The sequence below is a fragment of the Vidua chalybeata genome, chromosome 6 (genome assembly GCF_026979565.1).
Source record: "Vidua chalybeata isolate OUT-0048 chromosome 6, bVidCha1 merged haplotype, whole genome shotgun sequence".
Classification (NCBI taxonomy): Eukaryota; Metazoa; Chordata; class Aves; order Passeriformes; family Viduidae; genus Vidua; species Vidua chalybeata.
In genome coordinates this window covers 50,201,384-50,225,281 of record NC_071535.1, presented here as the reverse complement: position 1 = coordinate 50,225,281, position 23,898 = coordinate 50,201,384, and the positions used below count along the sequence as shown (strand labels likewise).

The window sequence follows — 23,898 nt, the reverse complement described above, 5'->3', positions numbered from 1 at the left end:
CAGCAGCCTGCAGTAAAGAAAAGCCTGCATCTTCAGCTCTATCATGGACTCAACATAGACAGCATAGACAGCACTCTGCATAAGACAACCAGCTCGTATAAGAGGATGAATGAACAAAGAGAATACATTAAAATGCATTTATAAGGCAACACTCTCACACTCTCTCTCTCACATTACTTTCCCTATTAAAAAAAATAAATAAATAAAAGGTCAAGAACTCATTATTGCTTCAGTCATTAATTTGGTTTAGGATGGAGTAATTCTCAGTTGTTTAACTAACTTGACAACTCTGCACCTGCTATGACATAGCTAACACTGACAAAAAATAGCACTACTAAGTCTCTAAAAGCCTGAATAGGTAGATGGCAAAAGTATTACCTAGTTTACCAACTAATCTTCTAATTCTCACCATATCTTTTAACCATTTCCTATCTTCTAGCTGACAATCAAGAACATTAAACACATATAACATATCTTGAATTCTTGAACCACAGAAAATGAACTCTTTCAAAACTGAGTCTGTGAATGTTATCATTTTGAGCAGGAGCTGCATTCTCAGCCTTGGAAGTGGTGATGCCAGCTGGTCTGCATGATCTGACTTTGAGAAGTGAGGAGCAGTGGTCTCCTTTAACAGGTCACAGAAACATGGAAAAACTTGGATTGGAAGGGACCTCAGATTCCCATTCCAGCCCCTCTGCCATGGGCAGGAACATCTTCCACTAGACCAGGCTGCTCAAGGCCCCATCCTGTCATGCTGTGAGTGTTGGAGTGAGCTTTTTGGTAGGAATGATTTTGTCCTTTGTGAAGACTATTCCATTAAAACAAGTTAAAAAACATTTATTTTCAATACATCCATCTTCAGTTTTCCCTCACTTCCAAACTTGAACTTTATATTAATTTCTACATGTTCAATGTATTTGAATATTTTACACAGACATAGATGTCATAATGTGAATATTTTATGGAAGATTCTGCTAATGAGCAATTAACACCTATATTTGGTCATGGGTTATTTGCTGCTGATCACCATAGCACTTTTCAGTAGTCACAACTATGGCTCAGAAAAGAGTTCTTCTCAGTAGTTTTGAGTACAATACACATGAAAGAGGAGAGGAAGAGGCAAAGTGGGAGAAGAACCTCACTTAGCTATTAAGTTAAGTGAACTTTAGCTATGTGTAGAGACTGACTGTGGTTTTTCCATGTCACCAGAGGGAGAATTTTCACTGTGTCCCACTCTTAGCACCAAGTGTTGATAGCTGTCTGATGGTGGGATATGTTTTCTGAGAGTATGCAGAGACATAAAGTGCCTTTGTCTATCACTGCTATCTTAAAAATTGGCAGACCTTAACCTGATAGGATTAAGTATTTCTTTTTCTTCTTATCCTTCAGAAGTGGGCACCCTGTCTTTGGCTGAAGTCTGAGAGGCACAAAATTACACTGTATAACCCCTGGAGGGGAAGAAAGCAACAACAACAAAACAAACAAAACAAAAAAAAAAAAAAAAAAAACAAAAAAAAAAAAAAAACAAAAAAAAAAAACCAGATAGGAGGGTCAATTAAATACATCCTGAAGTAGAAAAACCTCTATTTTCTACAGCCCCTAAAAAAACAATATCCACAGTTGTCCTGTGACTCTTGCAGAATCCCAGCAAATGTGTCCTGGCACCAGAGGCAGGGATTGAAGGTAAAACTTTCAATCAGAAGCCAATAGGCAGTCTACAATTCTTAAGGAATCTGGAAAAACTAAACCACAGAACAGCTATGCCCATTTCATTTTCTTGACCTTCCTTAATAAACCTGTTCTTTTGAGGTTACCAGTTGAGACTTGATTTGTCTGTAAATTTTCCCACATTTAGAACAACTTATTTGTGTAAGCCTACATTAAATATCTGTATACAGTACACTGACTTCTTAAATCTTGCAATCTGAGTGTGCCACCTGCAATTAGAAGATTTTGGTTTAGTATCTGTACTAAGGTGTATTTCAACTTTCAAGGAAAGCTACAATTGTCTACTAAACAGTTACATCAAAGATCAAATCCCATAATTAAATTTCAAACTACAGTGAACTATAAATAGTTTTCTGATCTCAGGGGTTAGAACTGGGATCTTATGTCAACAGAATACTTCAGGGGCATATATCAATCTACAGTATTTCCAAGCCAAAACAAATGCAAAAGATCTATCTTCACACATAGTAGTGTGTTTAAAAATGTCGGAAATGTCAACCGCTTACATACTTTCATATTATCCCTAATTAATACAAATTGCATTTAATTTCACATTTAGTAAAACATATTGCTGCCCAAAATAAGGACTATAATTTTTATCAGCAATTATTATTACTGATGCATCAACACAATTATTTAAATTCAATGTATATAGAGGCAGAATCCATGCAAGCATTTACAGTTTTTGTTCCCTCTGTGTTTCTTCCCTAATTTTTGTGGCTTGGAGCTCCTCCAGATGCTGTCTCTGACTTTGTGGTTTTGTATTTGAGATCCCATCTCCTGATTCATAGCATTCCTTGATTGACAAACAGATTAAGATATTAAAACAAACAGTTACCTGTGTATAATCTGTGCCTGACAGCTGCACTGCTAAGTTTCCCCTTTGTGGTGAACATACTGTTTCAGATTTGATTCATTTCTTGGGTCTCTGTCACTGTGTTTACTAAGCTATTCAGTAACTGGTGACACATGTGATCTCCACACTGCAAGCTGCTCTTCAGACTCACAGGATTTTTCTCTAGTCCCTCCCTCTTCATAAACTAAATTATTTTAAAAAGAACATTGGGTTTTGTATTTCCAAACTGATGTGCCTCCTAATTGAATGCAGAACACTTTCAAACTATTTTTCACTAGAGGCACACTTTTTTTCCTGATTTTAATGCACAATATAATACCTTCATTGGAAGATTAAAATTGCTTTACTAGAAGTAAAACCTGTTATTATATGCTTTTTTAGTGGTTTTGTGTTGTATAATGTAGGGTGAATTATGTAAAACACACCAAACAGGATACTCTACAAGCTGCTACTAGCATGCTGCAAACAATCACAGTCTCACTGATAGACTGGGACTTAGCATCTTAAAATTCCTGTGGAAATCAAGTGCATTTTATGTATTGAGTTTGATTATTTAATCAGACAACTTGCATTTTGCCCTGGCTAATTTGGAAGGCTGATAATATTTTACTCATAAAGTAATTGTGCACCTGTTGTGATGGAAACCTGTTCAAACAAATCTTAATAGACATGAAGATTCATTCCCAACATGAACGTGTTACCCTCTCATTACTGCAATCTATGGGGCAGCAAATTTTAAGCAGCTTAAGAACAGGTCTCAGCTTAATCTTGGAAAACTCTTCAAGAAATTTATGACAATACACCTAAACTTTGTCAAAATATGTCAATACAGACTGAGGTAAATATTAGGATATATGGGTTAAACTAACAGCAATTTAAAAAAAAAAAAAGAGCAAGAAAGATATGTTCATAATAGCACGATTTCAGTGTGAGAGCTAATGACAAAGATCCAGTTTTGATCAAGCTGCCTGGCTATAAATCTATTAATATTATTATCACAGAGAGTAATGCCTACAATTAATTCATAGGATCAGGGCAGGCTACATCCTTCATAGATTTGTGTTTCCTACAAATCTGAATTTATCAGTTCAGATAAATTTCTATGGAAATTATTTCAATACATCTTTCTATTTTCTTAAAAATTCATATATTGGTATTAATTGATTGATGGGACTTCATCTTTATAGTGGTTTTGAAAATTTTCTCTATTGTCAATCATGCCAAAAAAAATTTGTTGGGATGGAAAATAGATGAATTATTTACTTCAATCCACCATAAATATTTGAGGGAGGAACAGAAGGGAGATAGTGAATTGATATAAATTCACTCACCAAGTAAGGGGACAGTATTGTGAAGGACCTGATTGGAGCGAGGGGATCATGATTAGCCTGAAATCACTTTAATGTTGGCAGGAGGAGACAAAAACAGGGAAAATGAGCCCAGTTTGGCTAGATTTGCCCTTTGGCAGAAAACTGTCAGATGTCATTGGTCAGATCCTAAGTGATGTGACACAGTTAAACAAATCAAGATATCTTGAAAAAAAACACTGATAACTAACCTCCTCTAAAAGGTCAACTTGTTTAGAGGGGACAAGGACAACCCTTCTTGTATTTCTTCTTCTATTCGTCATTGAGCTTAGGCTTTTGAGGCAGTGGCTGTGTCAGGTTGCACATTATGTTCTTGCTATTATCAGTTGCAAGGGAGTTACTAAATGTACCCCTACTTCATTTTTCCTCAATAATAATGCTATGTGCCTTAAGTCTTACAGATGACATTTCTGACTTGCCTCAATTTGTTAAGTTCCCAGTAAGGTATTTTTACGTATCTCTTAAGAAAAAAAAAAAAAAAAAGAATCTGATATCTCTGGTATCATCAGGATGTCCTCATTACCATACAATATCCACACATCATGATCCCATTTCAAGACACAACTTTCTGTTCAGAAATGGAGTTTAAAACCAACTGAAAGTGAAAAGGATTGCCACAAAGGTTCTTGTTATTCAGTGCCAAAGTTTGATGTTGCTCAGAAAGTGATATTTTATGCAAGGGGTTTCTTTCCCAATTAGCTGCAGAGAAGGCTGAGGAGAGTGGTCAAAGTGCAGAACAGCTTTCATATAAAGAATAAACAAACATATTTTTATTTTTCAACCTGGAAAAGTGACAGAGCATGGTGTAACAAAGATGAACAAAGATGAGCAGAGAACAGTTCATTCTAAGAATATCAATTCTAAGATCTAGGGGCACCTGCAAGGTACTAGGTACAAATATACACCGTATTGCTAACTGCTGAGCTTATCCCCACAGACATTGCAGCTGTCTGCTAAAGGGTTCAAAAGTGACTGGACATGTTCATAGATGATAATTCTATCAAGGGTCATTAAACCTGAATTACCACCTCTGAATCAAGCAATCCATTAATCATATTTTGTGGGAAATTGGAAGAGTATGCTGAGGAAATATTAGTGTATGTTTGCCCTTTCCTTACAGCCTTCCACAGGTTGAACAGTGTCCAGGGACAGAATGCTACAGGACATTGTGTTCTTTATATGGCACTTAAAGTTTTCTGAATATGAAACACCAATAACAAAGGACTGATAAAAGTACATCTGGAGGTTTCCACAACATTTAAATTGACCATAAAATTTCAGTCCTTTCCATACTTGCCTATATGTATTTTTCTAGATAAACGCTGACGTTTATCAATTTTTTAGAAATTGACTTTGTAACAGAAAACAACAAAAAGTCAAAAGCACCAAAGCGTAATGAAATACAAGAAATGGAGCTTCCACTTCTGTTTTAGCAGTGCAAACTCCTACATAAACACTTATTTTTCCATAAGAGGTTGTGTATTTGTCTTCAGTAGGAGTTTTATTTTACTAAAGGTAAGAAACTTCATTGGCAACTAAGCTGGGCACAGAGGCAAAATAAAATTTGCCACTGACATCCACTTTCAGAGGAGAAGGTGCTGAGGTCCGAGTAGTGATACATTCTTCAACATAGAAACCTTTCTACTGCACTTAAAGGCTCTGTATTTATTACAGAAAGCCATAACTGATATACTGGAAAAAAAAAAATATATATATATATATACACCACCAAAACAACCTCCCAATAGAGGAAAATGCTAATTTTTTCTGTGGAAAAAGTGGAGAAAACAGACTTGTAATTTTTAGTTTATAGGCAACCTTTTTTCTGCTAAAAAAATTAGATGGCCGTTGAAAATAAACACATTTTAATACCGCACATTTTCTTGTCACTAATTGTAAAAATAAAGAATGGATCACATTCCAGAAGGCAGTCTGTTGTAATGTGCAAAAGAAATGTATTGCTGTTTTAGTTCCTTATTATTAGCATCATTATCCATCTTGTTGCTTTTTCCCATGAACCGTTGATACTATTTCTTACTACATTATTTGGAACACATTTCACAAAGCCTAGAATCTGAGTGGGCTGTCATATTTATTTCGGTGTAGTACAGAGTTCAGACACTGACCTCTGAATAGTTAAGCTTAGAAATATACACTGATAAGGTAAAAAACATATAGATTTCTGTGACTGTGGTAAGTAAAAAAATCACTGTGTGCCTGGAACTAAAGGCCATGCATCCTGCTTGATGTTTTTTAGAAAATATATTCAACAATATGGAAATCTTGATTTATGTGAAAGGTTGATTACAGTGTAATTTATAGTTCTGGAGTTTTAATAACTAGAAATGGTAATAGTCATTAACTTTCAACATTAGAAGTAGTCATGATTGTGAGAGGTGCCACTGAAATACAACCCTCTCAACAAAAGACTAGAGCAACAAAAATGTTTGGCTTTCTTTAATGTGATAAACACAGCTTCAATCCTGCCAAGACTTATATGTACATAATTTAAACATTAGCACTATGTACAGTCAGCAGTCCAATCTCTTCCACAGAACTATACTCTGTACAACTGGGGGTTTGTCTGTTTAAATCCAGAATCTGAAGAAATATATTTAATATTAAAAAATAAGTCAAGAAGACATAAGAAAATATAGTTGAAAGTGTTTCACACCAGTGATTAGTCTAATTGTGCTGGTATCTTGACCATAACAAACAGATACAATGGGGCTTGGTAAGCTTAACCAAAATATTCTTATTTTTGGAATTCATTACCTTCTTCAAGCAAATTTGACTAAAGGGCGTGCAAACATTAACTGTTGAAAGTGCTTATGAAATATTCAGGCATTCAAATGTCTTAATTTAGCAGGTCAGGTTAGACCTGGAAGCACAGCCCTTGTACTGTGTTACACAAAGTGCTGGTGGCTGGAGCAATGGCAAAACAAAAGCACTGCTCTGATCTGAAGAGCTGTGACACAAAGCTGAATATATCACTTCATTGGATCATGGCAATAAATTCATTATGAGAAACCTTTACAGCCTGTGGTATATTTCTAATCAGGACCAATTTCTTGAGGATTTGGTTGTTGGGGTTCTGGGCTGTGCTGTTTTGTTGAATGTTTTCATTGGTTTCACTAATTGGAACCAGCTGATACTTTTTCCTGTGTATTGATTTTTTAAATCCTAGCAGTTAACAATGATTCTAATGTATCATAACACTTTAGACCTTAATCATATAGTGGGGCTTCTGCTTGTAGCTTTTGTTTGAGTTTTAATTAAGAAGATCTTGTGTCTCAAAGCCTGAGCAGGGTTTTTAATTGCTAGTATGTATATCACACAGACTTCAAAAGAAATAAAATATGTTTATAACAGAGAGCACAAAGGAGAGCTTTGAAATGTCTATAGCCATACAAAGTGACATAATTAAAAACCTCTGAGTGCCTCTGTGATATAAGGCTTATATATATTTATTTATACATATTTATGAGGCAGACTGTTATATACCCTTAGACTTCATGAGAAAGAATTTTCAGCAATTATACTGAAAAATAATTACTACAAATTCAGACTACTGTGTTGATCAGGGCTAAAAGAAAACAGATTTATTTTCCTCAAAATGGACTTCAAATTTGATATAATGCCGCAAGAAACACCTGAAAGCTTATCTGTGAAGACAAATTTTATAAAATGGAAGCAAAAATAACATTTTAAAATGTTTTGTAAATCATGTATGTTTTTAAAAAAATTAATTCACTGTAAAAACCACAACTTTCTCTAAGATTCATTCATGCACAACTCCTTCCAAGACTATTCCAGAAATGGAGAGTGTTAAATTACTGGATTGAAACAATTGTGCTTCACAGTCCTCTTCCAATCATTAATACACACAAAAAATGCTCCTAGAAAACACCTCCTTGTGTCTCTCCTGTTCCCATACCAGGGAAAAACATCCTTTCCAAAATTGTTTGTGGATATCTTACAAGAGAACTATCAAGTGGGTGAAGAAGTTTCATTATGCTAAATTCAACTTTTCCTAGGAAGCAGAAATTCTGCCTCCCACCTACCAAAATACTTTGAGGCCATTAAATGTGCACACGTCACACAAAACAGGGGGTTTAGACTCTTATTACTAAAGCAGCAAATATAAAAGGAGACGGGATAAGCATGGGAAGCATAATAGAAACAGCCTTGGATAAAGCCATGGACATCAATCACTCACCTCCCAAAATAGAGTCTACTGTACAAAGACAGCATGTGACATTCAAGTCACAATGCCTATAAATATAGAGAATTCCAGTTGTAAACATCACCAATGGAAGGCAGAGGACTAACCTGCAGCACAGGAGCTGCTGACCCAGGAGTCACTCTTCTCTAAGGCTGCTAAACCAATTCTGACCCTTTCACGATAACATCATTGCTTAAGTTACTTAAAGACTGACCTTTCTTATTTGATCTTCAAAGACTCTGCATGCTGAGAGGCTATTGGCCCTCAATAGACCATTGAGGGCTATTTCAGTAGGACAACTGCCTGATGCATGCAAGACCGTGCTATTCCAGAGATTTATATTTGGAACAGAAACAGAAAACTTGAAACAGACTCTGTATAGTGATAAATGATGCTACTCTGCCTAGCTGTGGCTGCTGAAGAAAAACTAGATAACCCAGCAACAGAAATACATGCAGTGAGGGAGGGTGAGGACAGAGCTCTGTACACTCAAATATCTGGAAATAAAGAAAAGAGCCCTGCCGCACTTTGTTTATTCAAATATGTAACAATTAGAATGAAAAGTATTTCCTGATCCTGATTTTTATACAAAGGAAACCAAATACTGCAAAAGCCAGATGTAAGCCTAACAAATTGCTTGTGTACCTTAAATAAATCCATTTGCATGCACACCCTGGCAAATAGGATACAATCAAATGATTTGCACAGACAACTCTGGGATTTTTTTTTTTTTCCAGGTGAGCAAGGCATTTAACTCAGGTCAACTGCTTCAGAGACATTTGAAAACTTGACCTATGTGTTTCATTTATAAACATATCAAATGAACAAGCAGACTTATTTAACCACTGGAATTTGGCTACAAAGCATTCTGGCAGATTCTCCTCAGTTTCAGGCAACCTCCCTGAAGTCAATGGCTTGTTTGGCTGGAATTCAAGGAAGAATCTGGACCATTCTTAATAACTGAAATCTTAATAAAGAAACTCAGCAAAAGCAATTTTACAAGTGAGGCACACTATGCAAGAGTAATTGTGAACAGGAACAATCCCACACCAAGAAAAAATGAATTATTCACTGTTTGTTACTTTTGTATTGGCCTCTATTGTCTGAATTAATAGATATAGTTTATAATTATATCTTGATTAACACTATTGTGTTCTAAATATAGAAGGTAAAGCAAGAAAATACCGTTTTTATTTGTTTCTCTCAGCCAATTATCTTTTCTTCTTGTCTGTGTGCTTCCCAAACATGAATAGAAACAGTTTTTGTCAGTGGTACATTTTTTTTTTCCTGCTTTCATCCTTTTTTCTGGCACTGATTCTTAGTGAACTGCCTTCCCACAACCAAGATGCTAGTCTTTCACTAAAGGGGAAGGGCTGTGGTTGTGCAGACACAGAGGAAGAATATGTGCTCAGGTTATCCTTAGTGAGAACGACACCTTCTCTCTAAAATAAACAACTCCCAGTAACAGTCAGTGCAAAGAGCAGCTCCTCACAGGACCACAACTTCCTTTCTTATAATCAACTTTTTTTTTCCCTCTAATGAATTCATTGATTTATTTTTACCACATAACTTCATGTCTCTAAGTTAGACTCTCTGTAATATGAGCAGAAATTCTGTACAAGTTCAATTCAATAAAATTATTTAGAATCTAATGGAAATTGAGGAAAAATATATTTGACCTCTCAAAGACAACAAATTTTCAAATGTAGTTCTTTCAGATCCCAGAATGCCCTACCAATTACTTTGCTGGAAATTCAATCATCACCATGAAAATGAGCTTCATGATTGTGGAATCTACCACCTTGAACAACAAAAGGATTTATTTTAAAGTATGCTTCCCCTAATTTGTTTTGTTCCTTTCATGTAATCAGGTTTTCATGCTGCCATGTGCTAGATTGTTATTTGTCTGTGGATTTTTTTCTCCTTTCTGAGATGATTTAAGGTACACAAATGCTGATAGGAGTTAATAGCAGACTATTGGGTTAATAGTGGTTTTATTGGCTCAGAGGTAACCAGCCTGGAGACAGTGGTTAGGTCATGGGTTTGGGAGCCCAAAGGAAAGGATTCCAACTTCAGACCTGTTCCTACTCCAGGAACAGGTATGTATGCTATGTAACCCTGCACCTAGTTTTCTTCTCCTATAAAATGACACTAATGCCTTTGTCAAGAGGTCTGAAGTGTAAAACACAACATAACAGCAACCATATTTTGTCTTCCATGTTGGTTCTATTTTTAAAAAAATAAATGCAGCTGCAGTAGCAAAGATTCAGCATTGCATCTTGCTGGAAGCCAACGAGCAGCATGGATGAATATTGCAAATTTTATGGCAACTTAAGGACAGGTTACACAGGAAATGGGTTGTGGAAACTAACTGAGGGACTAGCAACACATAAATCTTCTGAGCCTAATCTGAGGATCCTTTTTACACACTTAATGGACTATTCCCCCGGAAAAGGTAGTTGAGATTTCTTCCAAATCTGAGTGAGAGTGCTTTGTAGAGAGATGAGAAAAGAATGAGAGGCAAGAACTCTACCCACTCACTCTGCAGAGAGCATATATGCTAGGAAAATAGGAGGAACAATGTAAATCCAGAAAAACAAACCTTTCTATTTCAATAATTGAGATGTCATTAGAAAGCATTTTGTGCCATATAAAAGAATAAAGAACATTATTCTGCATTGTTAGAGATGCCACCTCTTTTAAATTTGATTCGCTAATAGCTTTCAAGTAGTTTCTATTTAAAGACTAAATAGCTATATTTTGCAATTAATAGACAATAATAATTCAACTAGCATTCAATGTTTTCCACAGTATTAAGAGACAATATGGCTTTAAATAGATTGTGATTTCAAGACATATTTTTTTTTTAATTGCAGTCAATTTTAACATGTTTCTGCAAAATTGTATGCTATATTTCTATCACTGATATTACTATGGGATTTCTTACCTGCCTAACATATATGCATTGCCATAATTCTACCAGAACAATCAGGAGAATCCAACAGATTTTTGGTCCTGAAGGAACCAATTATAACTTATTTATTAAAAAGAGCCAATCTTTCATCTACTTGTATAATAAAATAAAAAAAATTGGAACTGACCTGAATTTCCCTAGTGGAAATTTAAATCCCTAAGCATCAATTTTCATCAAATAGAATATATATATTTTTTTACATTAAATAATTTTATGGAAAAGTTTTATTAACATGATGAACATGACTTTTTGATCCTACATCTTTTTAGTGCTGTTTAACAAAATTATACAAATGAAGAGAAATAAATCTTGGGTACTTTGTGTACTCCTCAAACATGTCTTATGACCCCTTCTCACAGCACAAAAAAAGCACATGTTAAATTTGTTGCTTAATCAATAACACTGAATTTCTTCTGACTAAGAAAATGCTTGGAAGAATTGATGGGTGAAGGAAAACACTTCAAGTTTTATACCTACTACTTAATTGTCAAGAGATTTTCACTTTTCCTAGGATTCTGGCTCAAGAAATAATGAGACTACTGGAAATTATTGCCCACAGATACAACAAATTTTGCACTGATTTCAGTAAGTCCCAAATTGTATCCAGACCTGCTCTTTCTCTGCATAACGGGATTAATAGAAACAATTTTTTTCAATTTTGAATCAAAGATGTAGAATAGCAATGGCACAATTACCACCCTTTATAATCTGAAAGCTATTTCTACACACAGTTTGTGCAACTGGGAAGAAGCAGTACCAAGTACTGATAACTCTGCATTTCTTCCTCTTCCTCTGCTCAGAGATATATGGCTGATGTCAGTGAACTAATGTAACTAACCTGGTGTTTTGTGATAACATCCCTGATACTGCCTATAACTGATTATGACATACTCCATTTTTTTTTTTGCACACTCATCAGTCATGGCACCCTCTAGTCATGACAGCTATTTCTATTTTTTTTTCTGAAATTTCAAAAATCCTCAATCCCTTTCTTAAAATATATGCAACCATTTAAAATTTGATCTAGTGAGATACCTTTAATTTCTCCAAGGAGATCACTTGTGTTTAATTTTTCCATCTTCTCCTTCCAGTCTTTAGAAAGTAGCTTTTCCATACAGGATGAATCTATTAAAAAAAAAAAAAAAAAATTATGAAACATAGTCTTACAGGTGCCACCTTCATTTTAAGACTGTTCTCCCAGTACCATTTGAACCACAGCTTAGAAAGGAAATGAACTTGCAGCCAAACATAGTTCTTATTTAACTGCATTTTAAATCCAAAGTAATTCCCCTGGGGTTAATGGAGTTACTATGGATTTAACAAGGGTCTAATTGAAAGGAAAACTTCATTGAGAATTTATGCATGCTAACTGCCAATTTACATGCATAGATTGCCAATGTATATACGAATTCTGTCTTTTTCATTTGAGAATGATTGTACACTCAAAATTATACATGAAGATTTAGTAGTTTTTTTTTGGAAATTTGGCACACAGTGACATCTGAAACCCATTTTTATACCCATGTCAATGCAAAAGTTATTCATATAATGTCCCCATGGAATTCATGAAAGCACTCTACATATTTGATGTTCACAGTATCAGAAATTTTCTCAGTATGCTACAAACAACATGCAATGATTAGAACATAGGCTTTCATCATGTCAACTTCAGAATGCATTTCAAGGCTTTGCCCCAGCCTGGGAGGCCTTCTGGAGGCAAAACTGTCACTGAAGTCATTACACTTTGGAGAAAGTAAAAGATTGGTCCTAGTAAGCTTCCTGTGATCAGACCCTAATCCCGCTACAAAATTTTATATTGAGCATAAAAAACTCCAATAAATTCTAAAGGTTTTTTTTCAGTTCCTAAATTAAACTAATTGGCTCTGATATCTAAATTATAGATAACCTTGCAGATACCTAGAAAAGGTGATTTTTAAGATAGAAATTGTTATGAAGGGAGCCTACAAGACTGCAAATTCTCCTGCAGGGAGCCTACAGGAAAGATGGAGAGAGACTATTTACAAGAGAATGTAGTGGCGGCTCAAGGAGAATGGCTTCAAACTGAAAGAGAGTAGGTTTAGAGTTTATATTAGTAGAAAATTGTTTATTGTGAGGGTGGTGAGGCACTGGCACAGGTTGCCCAGAGAAGCTGTACATGCCTCATTCCCTGGCAGTGATCAAGGCCAGGCTGGATAGGACTCTGAGTGACCTGATCTAGTGGAAGGTGTCCCTGCCCATGGCAGGGGAGTTGGAATAAAATGATCTTTAAGGTCCCTCCAACCCAGGCCATTCTATGATTCTGTGGTTGATGTGATGTGGGTTTTTATGACTTTTAAGAAGCACAATTCGGATTTCTAAACAATTATCAAGAAAACGTCACAAACAACTCAACACTTATTTTTCCTTCCCAGTTAGTAATAATAAAATCTCTATTAAAATTTGTGTGCTTGCTTTCACCTGTAGGCACTCACCAACAATGTCTGTGCTAAACTCCTTGGAAACCCTTAGGGCAAGTTTGCAAAATACCAAAACCTACCTACATGTAACTCTGTTCCCAAACCAAATTGTAGCAAAGGGCTTTGTTGTAAGACCATACATCACCCTGTGGTGTGTGAGTGCTGAGCACAATGTTCCTTGGGAAACAGCCACACACCTTCTCTTCCTAGAAACTCTAATAGCAAGGGGCCACTTGCTTGAGAAGACCAATTGGCACAATGCTTTCTAAGTAGCTACTAATATTCCAAATTTTAATTATTTTTGTACTGGTCCTACTCCAGTCACAAATTAACAGTGAGTTGTACGAGAAGGCCAAATTCAGTCTTCCACTAAATTACTGGCAGATTAAGATCAAATCACAGCTGAAATTCTCATTTCAGTAGTCCCAGTACAAGCACTCACACATGTGAAAGCAAAAGCAAATTGCCCAGATTTAAGAATGGCAACACAGATCATATAATTGCAATGGGTAACAGTTTGTTCCACTTCAGATGATTCCAAAAATACTCAGAGGGAGGAGAGACATTCAAAGAGGTCACAAAAGGAGGAGTTAAAGATTTACGGAGAAGTTTTAAGGAAGAGAATAGTCATATGGCCAATCATATTTTAGGGTACAAATCATTTCAGCCTAAAAATTCATTAGTATAACTCCTTTGACATAAACAAACGAACAAAAACCCCAAACAAAACAAAACCTGATTGAAAGCAAACCGAACTGTAACTACCAAGAGATCAAAGATCAGATTTTAATTGCAACACGTTTTCACCATGCAAGCCTCCATGGAAAGTCAACACAGCTCATAAATATTTTTGAAGTAATATTTCAGCAGAAAAGCTAATTTATTTACTAATTATATCTTTCTATGAAAGAGACAAAATTAAGGAGCTGTAAGTTGCAATAGTCAGTGTTAAAATACTAGTTATATAATAACAATTTAATTTTAACAATAATAGGCACTTATTATTTTTATGAGTTCTGGCCTGATAACAGGAGAATCAAGAAATAACCATCAATTATCAATAGAACATTATAATTTGTCCTTTTTTGTGATATCATGATTAGTTTAAAAAGAGGTTTCTGTGTTTCTCCCCTGCCAAAATTTCAGACCCCTCATTCCTGAAAAAAAAAAGCTTTAGAATTTTATCTCTATGTTTGCTATAAGTTATGTATTCTACTGCTTTTAAATAAGATGCTTTCCTCAATTCACACAAAGAAAAAAAATAGTTCAACAAAAAAGGTTAAAAAAAGAAATAACTAGCATAATACTGAAATTGATAAATTACTTTCCTCAAAAGCACCTGTTTTATTTTTTCTCTCACTGTTCCTAAGAACACCCATGCTTATCTGTAGTGTTCTTATATTATGTAAGGAGAAAAAATATATTTCTAAAGACAGACTGGGAAAGAGCTAGATTGGAAAACAGGTCTATTTGTGTGCCTTTTTGATATAATCACATTGCTAGTTAGAATTTTTCTCTACAAATGACTGAAAAATTCCTTAAGAAAGAGTTCTTTTAACACCCCTATCTCTTTCAAATTCTGTGTTCTGGATCTGACCACACAATTTATAGCTCCTGTATTTTGCTATTGAGAAGATTACAAAAATGATTATACAATGAGCCTTTTAATAAACTTTTTTATAGTATTGTAAAAGTGTTGCTATGAAAATCCTGTATATTTTCAATTACCATGTTTATTCTGCATAATTTTTCAAATTTAAAATAATGATATGTGGTTAAAACCCTCTGGAGGTCCTCCACATTAGACCCAAAACTAAATATAAAGGCTTATACTTGAAAGGCATGACTCCCTTCAAGTTCTGTATTCCGTGTTCACAAACACACATTTTGAAAAGGTTTGTGAATCAGAAAGGGATTTTTCTCCTTTCTGTACTAAAAAGTAATTTTTACAGCCATATAAAATCTACAGAGATATCTTCTGACATCAGTAAAATGTCTTCATCCATATTGATTCATTTTCTGATTTGACTCATTATAGAAACAAAACATCGACTTGGAATCCAGCACTGAGCAGTGAAGAAAGGAGCCCAAATTCACATCTGCACTGCATCACTCTCCCTGCACTGCTCCAGCACCATTCCAAAACCTTGTGGATCCCGACATTTTCAAAATTCAGGGGTATTCTTGCTAAAGACAATTATAAAAGAAGCAATGAAAGAAATTAGCATTTATACATTTTTAGCTCTTCTCACTGACTTTATAAACCACAGTCAGGCTTATGCCGCACAGTAGCATATTTTCTACTGGCACATGTAAGATCAAACTCGTGAAGTTGCACTGGAGCAATTTATTCTATTAAAAAACACACAGCTTCTCTTCCTTTATATTCTTCCCTTGTGAAGGAAAAAATTCCCTTCAAGGACAGCAAACAAGTTAAGTATAATTATGATGACTAAATTAAATCTTTGAGTATTATTTAATATCACGGTTTGTTACATACTTAGTTAGCAATTTTAATTGTAAACTAAAGGAGTTTAAAGTACTGTGAGAATCTTGTTAGACATGACAGTTTTGCAAAGGTGAATGAGAAGAGGATGTTAAAAGATATATATAATTAGGGAAAAAAAAAAGCTGAGGGGAAAAAACCCTAGGTGTTAGATGAAAAGGATCTCTTCACAATGACAAAGCATCGATGAAAAGAATTAACATTTGTCCGTTGGGTAATCAATCAGTCATGGAATGGATGGAATCCAGCTCTTTGTTGCACAGCCGGTGATGAAGAGTGAGCGTGTTAGCTATCACAGTCAAGCTCTCAAGTTCTTCTGACTGAATGAAAGTCATCTTTATTGAATCAGGACTAGCTTTTGCCTCTTGCCTCATCCTTATTCTCCCCCTTTTTCAGTTCTGGGTTTTTTTCCTTTTAATTTCACTTTTACATTCTTCAACAAGTCACTCACCCCAGCTATAGCTTATATGAATACTGTATGGGCCTGACAAAGGCCTGCACCTATCCTCATTGATTTTTGGGGGGTGGTTCCTTTTTTTTTCCTTCTCTTAATTCACTAAAGTAGCCTTCTACTACTTTCTTTGAAATACAGATTAAAAAAAAAAAAAAAAACAAACAACATTCATGCCATGTGTGAGTTTTTGTTTTTTTATGGTAAAGTCATACATAAAAGAAAACCGAAATGTGAGAGTGCAGCAGCAAAACTTCAAAGCACTGACTGTCAGACATTATTATTTCAAATCAGCTTTGACTTTTTGAGACTTAATAAAACGCTATAGTACAGACTGGCATATTTATAACACCTATACCAGTAATCAACTGAACTGTCTTATTCTTTCTACTGTGCAGTGCCTTGTTATTTCTTTTATAATAAGCTTCCCTCAAAACATGTTGTAACAATACTGCAAACTGATAATTATTAATGATACGAGTTCTAAAACATGACTTGTTTTGCATACAATTCTTTTTGAATCCACACATTACTTTGTGACAGAAGACAAAAGCACATTGATTTATTAATAATGATTGCAAATGCACAGCAAGTTCATAAACAATACAGAAATATAATTCAATCAAAGGTATAGAGGTATAGCTGACATATTTCTACGTGCATCTGGAATTGCTACATCTCAAGGAAACAGGCACTGGGAAAGACAAGGGAGAGGATTTAGCAGAGAAATCAGGCATGCTGCAAGAGAAATTGCTCTAAAACATGATCATATCCACAGTAGGAGGAGGAGGATAAAGTTATTTTCTGCATCTTAGAAGAATGATACTACAGAACTAAAGGCACCTTTCTCTCTATTTCAGGACTAAGTCTATAGTCATATCCCATTATAATTTAGTAGATATTGTTAAACATAAAAATATGTCATTTGAGCAGAGTTTAGGGACTAAATACCAATTTGCCAGTACCTTCACCTCTTGTGTTCTATATTCCCCAAGCTACTTTCATTACATTTTATTTGCCTTCAGCTCCATGGGAGAAAAGGTGTCCTTTGGACCAGCCTTTGTCAAAAGACTTCATATGCCTCATTTAAGTCTGTGTACGAAAAACAGCACAAGTGGAATTAGCCTGTCAGCATCTATGAAATATTTGTTTGAGAATATTGTGTTCGGTTTTTTCTTTGAAAGGATGTTAAATAAGATTATGAACTCCTTGTGACAGACATTTGTGTGCTTACTAGGCCTACTGCACTTGATTCCTTCTACAGAAGAGCTGCTTTTTCCCCCAAAACCAGCTAAGCTGCAAATTAACATTACAGTGACTACCATTTTTGGCCTGAATCTTCTTGCACCTTTGCACATCTCACCCCATGCTTCAAGTGCAAACATGTTTTTTTCAAGTGGGTGAAACTAAGGACATGACACCTAAAATAATAACAATGCAATACATCACAGATCTAAAAGAGGAGGACTTGTTTCAATATTCTTCACAGAATACTAAATCCTCTTCTGAGTTGAAAAATCTAAATGAAATATTTCTGAATAACAGTCAAGCAGAATTTAGATTTTAGTCCAGTCAATCTTTGTTACTTACAATTAAACTAAAACAGCAGGTCCATTTTTGCTATTATTAGATCCAGTCATTAAAATGGTGCAATATTCAGAAAATTGAGTATGTTTTTTAAAAAAACTGTGATGAGTTTTAATATACTTGTGTTGGGATCTTTAGTTAACAGATCCCTCTCTGAGCACATGGCAACAGCTTGCTTATGTGTCTTTTGTGAATTCACTGCCAATCACATTTCCTTGAGGTAAAGAACCACCTAGTATAGAATGAAATCATAAAAATATTTCCTCATTTTCATGCTTGATGTTATGTATTTTAAAATTATATGCAAACTCTAACATTTCTGTATCAAAGAGAAAAGCAAAAGGTCAATTTAATTCACTTTGAAAGAACACAATTTTATATTCTTCTAACAATTCAAAATTAAATTAAGGACTTCATGTTTTCATTCACTACTTGAAAAATAAAATTTAACCATGACTATTAGAAACTTAACTGCTGGATGGTATATCTATTCTGTTTTAATCCAAAGATGTAACATTTATGTAACATTACTAAAATAGATATTTTTGTTGTTGCCATAGTTCCTTTTTTTCTTCATTCAAACACAAATTATCCTTTTCCATCTCAATAAACTTTAAATAAAAGGATTCGGCAACAATACAAAACTAATCAAAAAACAGCCTGAAGGCTTAACATCCATATTTGCAATACAGTGCCACTGCCTCTTGCTCATAAGCAGCTTGGCTTCAATCTTGCTGTCAGTGGAGCAGCAGGTCAGGGGAATCTCATCTCATCCCTCTCAATTTCTGTGCCATTCTTGTACCATAATTAATTGCCATGGTCTAACAGAAAATTAAAATATAAGGTGTTTCAATGCATTGTTAGCCAGTGAACTGATCCCTTTGGCCAACATCTCAAGAATTTCTTGATTTAATAAGCTCTCCAAATGCAAGTTTTTGGAAAGCAAAAAATACAGTGACTTCACAAAAATTACCAACATGACATTTAAAACAGGAAAAGATGCTAATTGCTTTAGCTTTTTTTTTATTGGAAACTACAAATAAAATAAAAATCTTACCTAAATTCTATATCTTGCTTGGAATGTTAAGGAGACAAATAATCATGGCCAGTCACTTACTCCCTCCTCTCATATTCTCTTTCCTATCAAATTCTGTTTGATAGGAAGTTAAATAAAAAGTAAAAAAAAAAAAAAAAAAAAAAAAAGAGAAAAGAAAAAACCCCAAACAAAACCCAACCAAACAAAAACAAAAGAAAAAGGCAAAGAACACTTCCTAAATACAGTTATATGCAAAAGGCAGTCAGCTCACAGTGGATGCCTTCTTGCAAGAGCAATGATGGAAATGCAACTGAGAACTGACTACCAAACACATTGTTTTGTTTAGGACAGGGAACCAGGCAGATCTGCCAATTGCTGCACATTTTTTCATAGTGACAAGGTTTCCACAATATGATAAAATTAGAACTGTAAGAGCTTGGAGAGGTCTCTTAACTTTTAATTAAAACTCTCCAAGATCACTAAAAATAATTAGGCATTAAAATGTTCTGGTTTTCCACTGAATTAATTTGCACTACTTGAATGGTCTAGATCTTGCATGAAACAACAGACATTCTAAACAGAAACACTGGAATTTAGCTGGGGGTGATTTCCAGACCTGTTTTTTATGATGCGGCTAGTGGGAAAAACTGTAGAGTCTGAATTTCTACCATTTCTGCCTAAAATGGTTTCTTTCAACAGGAATTCTCTAGTGCAAAGAATTCTGCTCAGTACAAAACTCCAGATAAAAAAGAAGTCGGAATTTCATGGAAAGAACTGCCTGAAATACAGTCCTGACCTTTATTTTTATTTATTTATTAAAAAGCAGGATCTTTAACCTTACAAATGTTTTTGTTCTCTTAAAATAACTCATACAATGCTATATGCCATACTATTTTTAGAAAAGCAACAAGAGAAAGCATGCTTTTCCCATACAGCAGGGAACTGATATAAACATCAACACAGATGCTCTGTGAGAGAGAGCTGGACTTCTCAAGCACTTGATCATTAAGGAATGCACCAACTGTTTTAGATAATCTCGTGCCAGCTCCAGTTCTGCTCCACACTCCCCTTTGGGAGTGGCAAATCTTGTCCTGCTCCTAATTTTTCATTTTACTCACTCCTCCATTCTTTTTTTTTCTTTTCCCCCTAGAACAGAGGGAAAAAGGCATTGTGTGCCAAGCACGGCAAGACTAGAATCACTTCCCCAAACAGAGCAAAACTTTCAGACAATTAACCCTCCCCTCTTCTTTCAGATAAATTACTAAGTATAAAATGCAATCTGTTTCCTTTGTTTACTCAATATGAACAATTTGTAAATGACTCAAGGATGAAATTCAGAAAATGTTGTGCTAAATTAGAACCATTATAAACATGCTAATGACTGCTCAACTAAAACATGCAGGATCAGTGTGAAGAAATATATTTAGTTCCTGTGGAATACAGTTGTATTGCCTCAGAACTATTTGGTCACTTAATTGTATATGATTACTTCAGGAAAATGTTAATTTCATGAACATTGAACTAGACAATACACTCCGTATGTCAAAAAAAGCTTTCTCCAGTGTCAGTGTAATTGCTTGGATGCAATGTTTTGGCATATTAGTACAAGAGAAATATCTTTTAAGTCTATTAAAATTACATGTACATTTCATTCCTCCACTTAAAATCTCCATTCCATGATAAGCTATATTTTACTGTTAGATTGGCTGTATTCACTGAAGTTATGCCCTTATTTGCATTACAATGATAGTATACAGTATATTACATGTATTCACCTATTCTCTAAGTATCTGCACCTCTATTTATTTTCCAAGTGAACATATAATATGAGCAAGACAAATTTGCTTTAAGCTTTAAACAACAGCAATCAGGGATAGATAAGAAAAGGGGAGCAAAATTTGCTTGCAATCCCTGGTAAAAAGACAATATAAACTGATATGAAAAAGGAGAATGATACACTTATTTTCCTATCTCTTGTTATGTATATCCTAGCAAAGCAATGAAATCAATAGGATTTGCAATATTTGTTATTTTGCAAAAGGAGAAAGTTGTGCTAATGGAAGCAGATCTCAATTTTCATTATTTCCTTCGCCTCCACATCCTCACGTCTTTATTGAACAGGTCTAGATTTTCTCTTTTTTTTTTCCCCGAGTGGAAAAGAACAGACTGAGCCAATACCTTAGCTAGAATTCATCAGCATAGCTCCATCACAGCCCACTTAGTCTTCAACAGATTTGAAGTTTCTCCCAATATTTGGCCTCATTATTCTTTCTCATAATCTCCTACCTCTGTACCTTGTTACAGCCTTTTTATAGCCCTAAACAATTCACTCTCATCTTTGGCATCCACTCTTCTCAAACACTTCTGAGCTGAAGTGACATTCTTCTCCTTATTACTCAAATAAATATTAAGAGTGTAATATCTAAATGTTTCTTTGTTATACTGCTCTGGAAAATATCATGTACCATACGCTTTTTGAACATCGGACACTTTTCTTTTAAAAATTTATTTCCCTAGTAGCCCAAGAAGTTGCAGATGGAATGCCAGCCTCTCTCCAGCTATGTACTAAACCCAGACATTTTACTAAGGACAGGGGGGCAGATTCTCTTTTCTCTTAACATTGCACAACTCTACCACTCTTCTTGCACCAAGCTGAAGCAGGCAGAGGGTCCCATCTCAACTCAAGAAATTCTCTGGTAGCACAGACTTGCTCCTTCTCTTATCAAGTGCAATGACAACTAAGTACTGTATCTTTTAACAGGGTAGAAGTTCTATAAAATTAATATGAGAATACTAGATAAAGTTTTGAGGACTAAAAATATCTTAAACAAAAGGTAGTACAAAAAACCAAAAGTGTGGAGGCTCCTTCACACCAGGTTACTTTCAGAGTATTTGGGAAAATGGGAGTGAGGGGACTTCCTGAAAAGCAAGGAAAATCAGTTTCTATTAAACTGATTAATGTTCCTTGCAAAATTTGTGACACCAGATGACTTATGAACAAAATCCGAATGGTTCAAAAGACCTCTATTTTGTTCCCCCAAATCATGTTCTACTCATTACCCTAATAATGCAGTAATAAACATCTGTTTAATTATTTGAAGGCTTCTTAATATTGTGCATAAAAATCTTAACTCAGCTCGTACATAAAATATTCTGAAATTAAAACAATTGTATAACAAAAATAATTTTTCATGAGAAATCCTTAAGCATTTTTGTATGTAAAAAGTATAATACAAAGAAAGCACAATAATATGTTCTTGATTTGAAACTATTTCAAAAAAAGATGCAGAGGAATGAAAACAATAGCTAGAATCTCCTCTCTACCATTTCTGAAGGTCTCAATGGCACATGATGCAGTCTTTTACAGGGCACTAAAATACACTGATAAAATCAGTTGTGTAGCCCCTTTTTACTACTAAAATTTTGACTTAAACAAATGATCATATCCTATATAAACATAAATACAGATCAAGCAAGAATTTCCTGAGGTAATTCTAACAAAAAGAGCTTTAAAAGGTTTACAAATCTCACAAGCACCAGTTCTTGCCATAGACTTAAAGAACCGTTTAGGTTGGAAAAGATCTCTAAGATCATGGAGTTCAAGAATTAAGCTAATACTGCCATGTATATATATTTCAGGAATAATAGCTGTGAAAATATTTTAGAAAAGAAGGCACTTCAAGAATAATATTCGCACATTTTCATTTGCCTATATACATAGAGGAGAAAATTAACCATCATTTTTATTCCTATAAAAGAACATTATTAATTTTTTTAAAGTCAAGTAACGTAAAGATATGGAAATCTTAGAATTAACATTCCCCAGGAAATCCTAATTCAGCCCCTGTGTACATTATGATATATTCTTTAAATACTTTTTAATATGTACACAATTTTTCTATGCTATTCTTGCTATATTCAGCATATGGGATAATCCCAGATGAAAGCAGAAAGTGGAACTGCAGAGCAAATGAGGCTGCTGCCCATGCAGTCATTGGCTATGTTTCATTGCAAAAGTTCAAAGCAACTAAATGAATGAGGGAGAGAACTGCAAAAGGAGAAATGATGGGTCGCAGTTGCATTTTCTGGGAGCTCAATTTAAAAAAACTTGGGGCTTTATTTGAGGAACTGCTGAACATTCACAGCTGCAGCTGTGTCAACGTAAAGTAAATGAAAAGATTGAGACTATAATATATATAACTATATATAAACTGCTGCACAAAGTTAGGTCCCCTGGAAAAGAATCAGGGCCTCAGCACCTCAAGCTGAACAACTAAGAAATCAATGACATTTTTAAAGTCATATTCTTGGTCTCACACCTGTGAAGTTGGCATCCTGACTACATTTTCTTCCTCTTTACTAAGATTTTGAGACAATAATTTGTTTGTAGCATGTTCACTGACTATTCTTGGAGAAAAAAATAAAACAACACCCTAGCCAAATGCGTAATACCCATGTCTTCTGAGCTTCTTGAATAATAAGCAATTAATAGACACTAAAACTTCAGGTTGACCAGTAAGAACATAACAAGTTATTGGATAGTTTCATATTCATGGAGGATCATCCTGTTTTTGAAAGGGAGGAATTAGAGTTCTTCTACAGAAAAAACTATTGCTTATTCATATAAGAAAATTGTACTTTTCTACATGGAAACAAAAATTGGTTTCATTTTATATTTTAATATGTTTTAAGTTTTGGTGGCAACTGAAGAA

The 23,898-nt window shown here is 34.8% G+C and overlaps 1 protein-coding gene across 11 annotated transcripts in view; it reads right to left on the bottom strand.

The window, feature by feature from the left end:
• SOX6 (SRY-box transcription factor 6) overlaps nt 1-23,898 on the bottom strand; it is a 369,094-nt gene that overhangs the window by 161,334 nt on the left and 183,862 nt on the right. For 8 of the 11 annotated variants that reach the window (XM_053944612.1, XM_053944613.1, XM_053944608.1 and 5 more), the window contains 2 exons: nt 12,186-12,275; nt 1,350-1,448 (listed from right to left, as the gene is read on the bottom strand). In XM_053944612.1, the coding sequence (XP_053800587.1) occupies nt 1,350-1,448; nt 12,186-12,275 (189 nt within the window). The remainder of the gene's footprint in view (nt 1-1,349; nt 1,449-12,185; nt 12,276-23,898) is intronic. The other 3 variants (XM_053944615.1, XM_053944617.1, XM_053944618.1) reach the window with 1 other exon arrangement.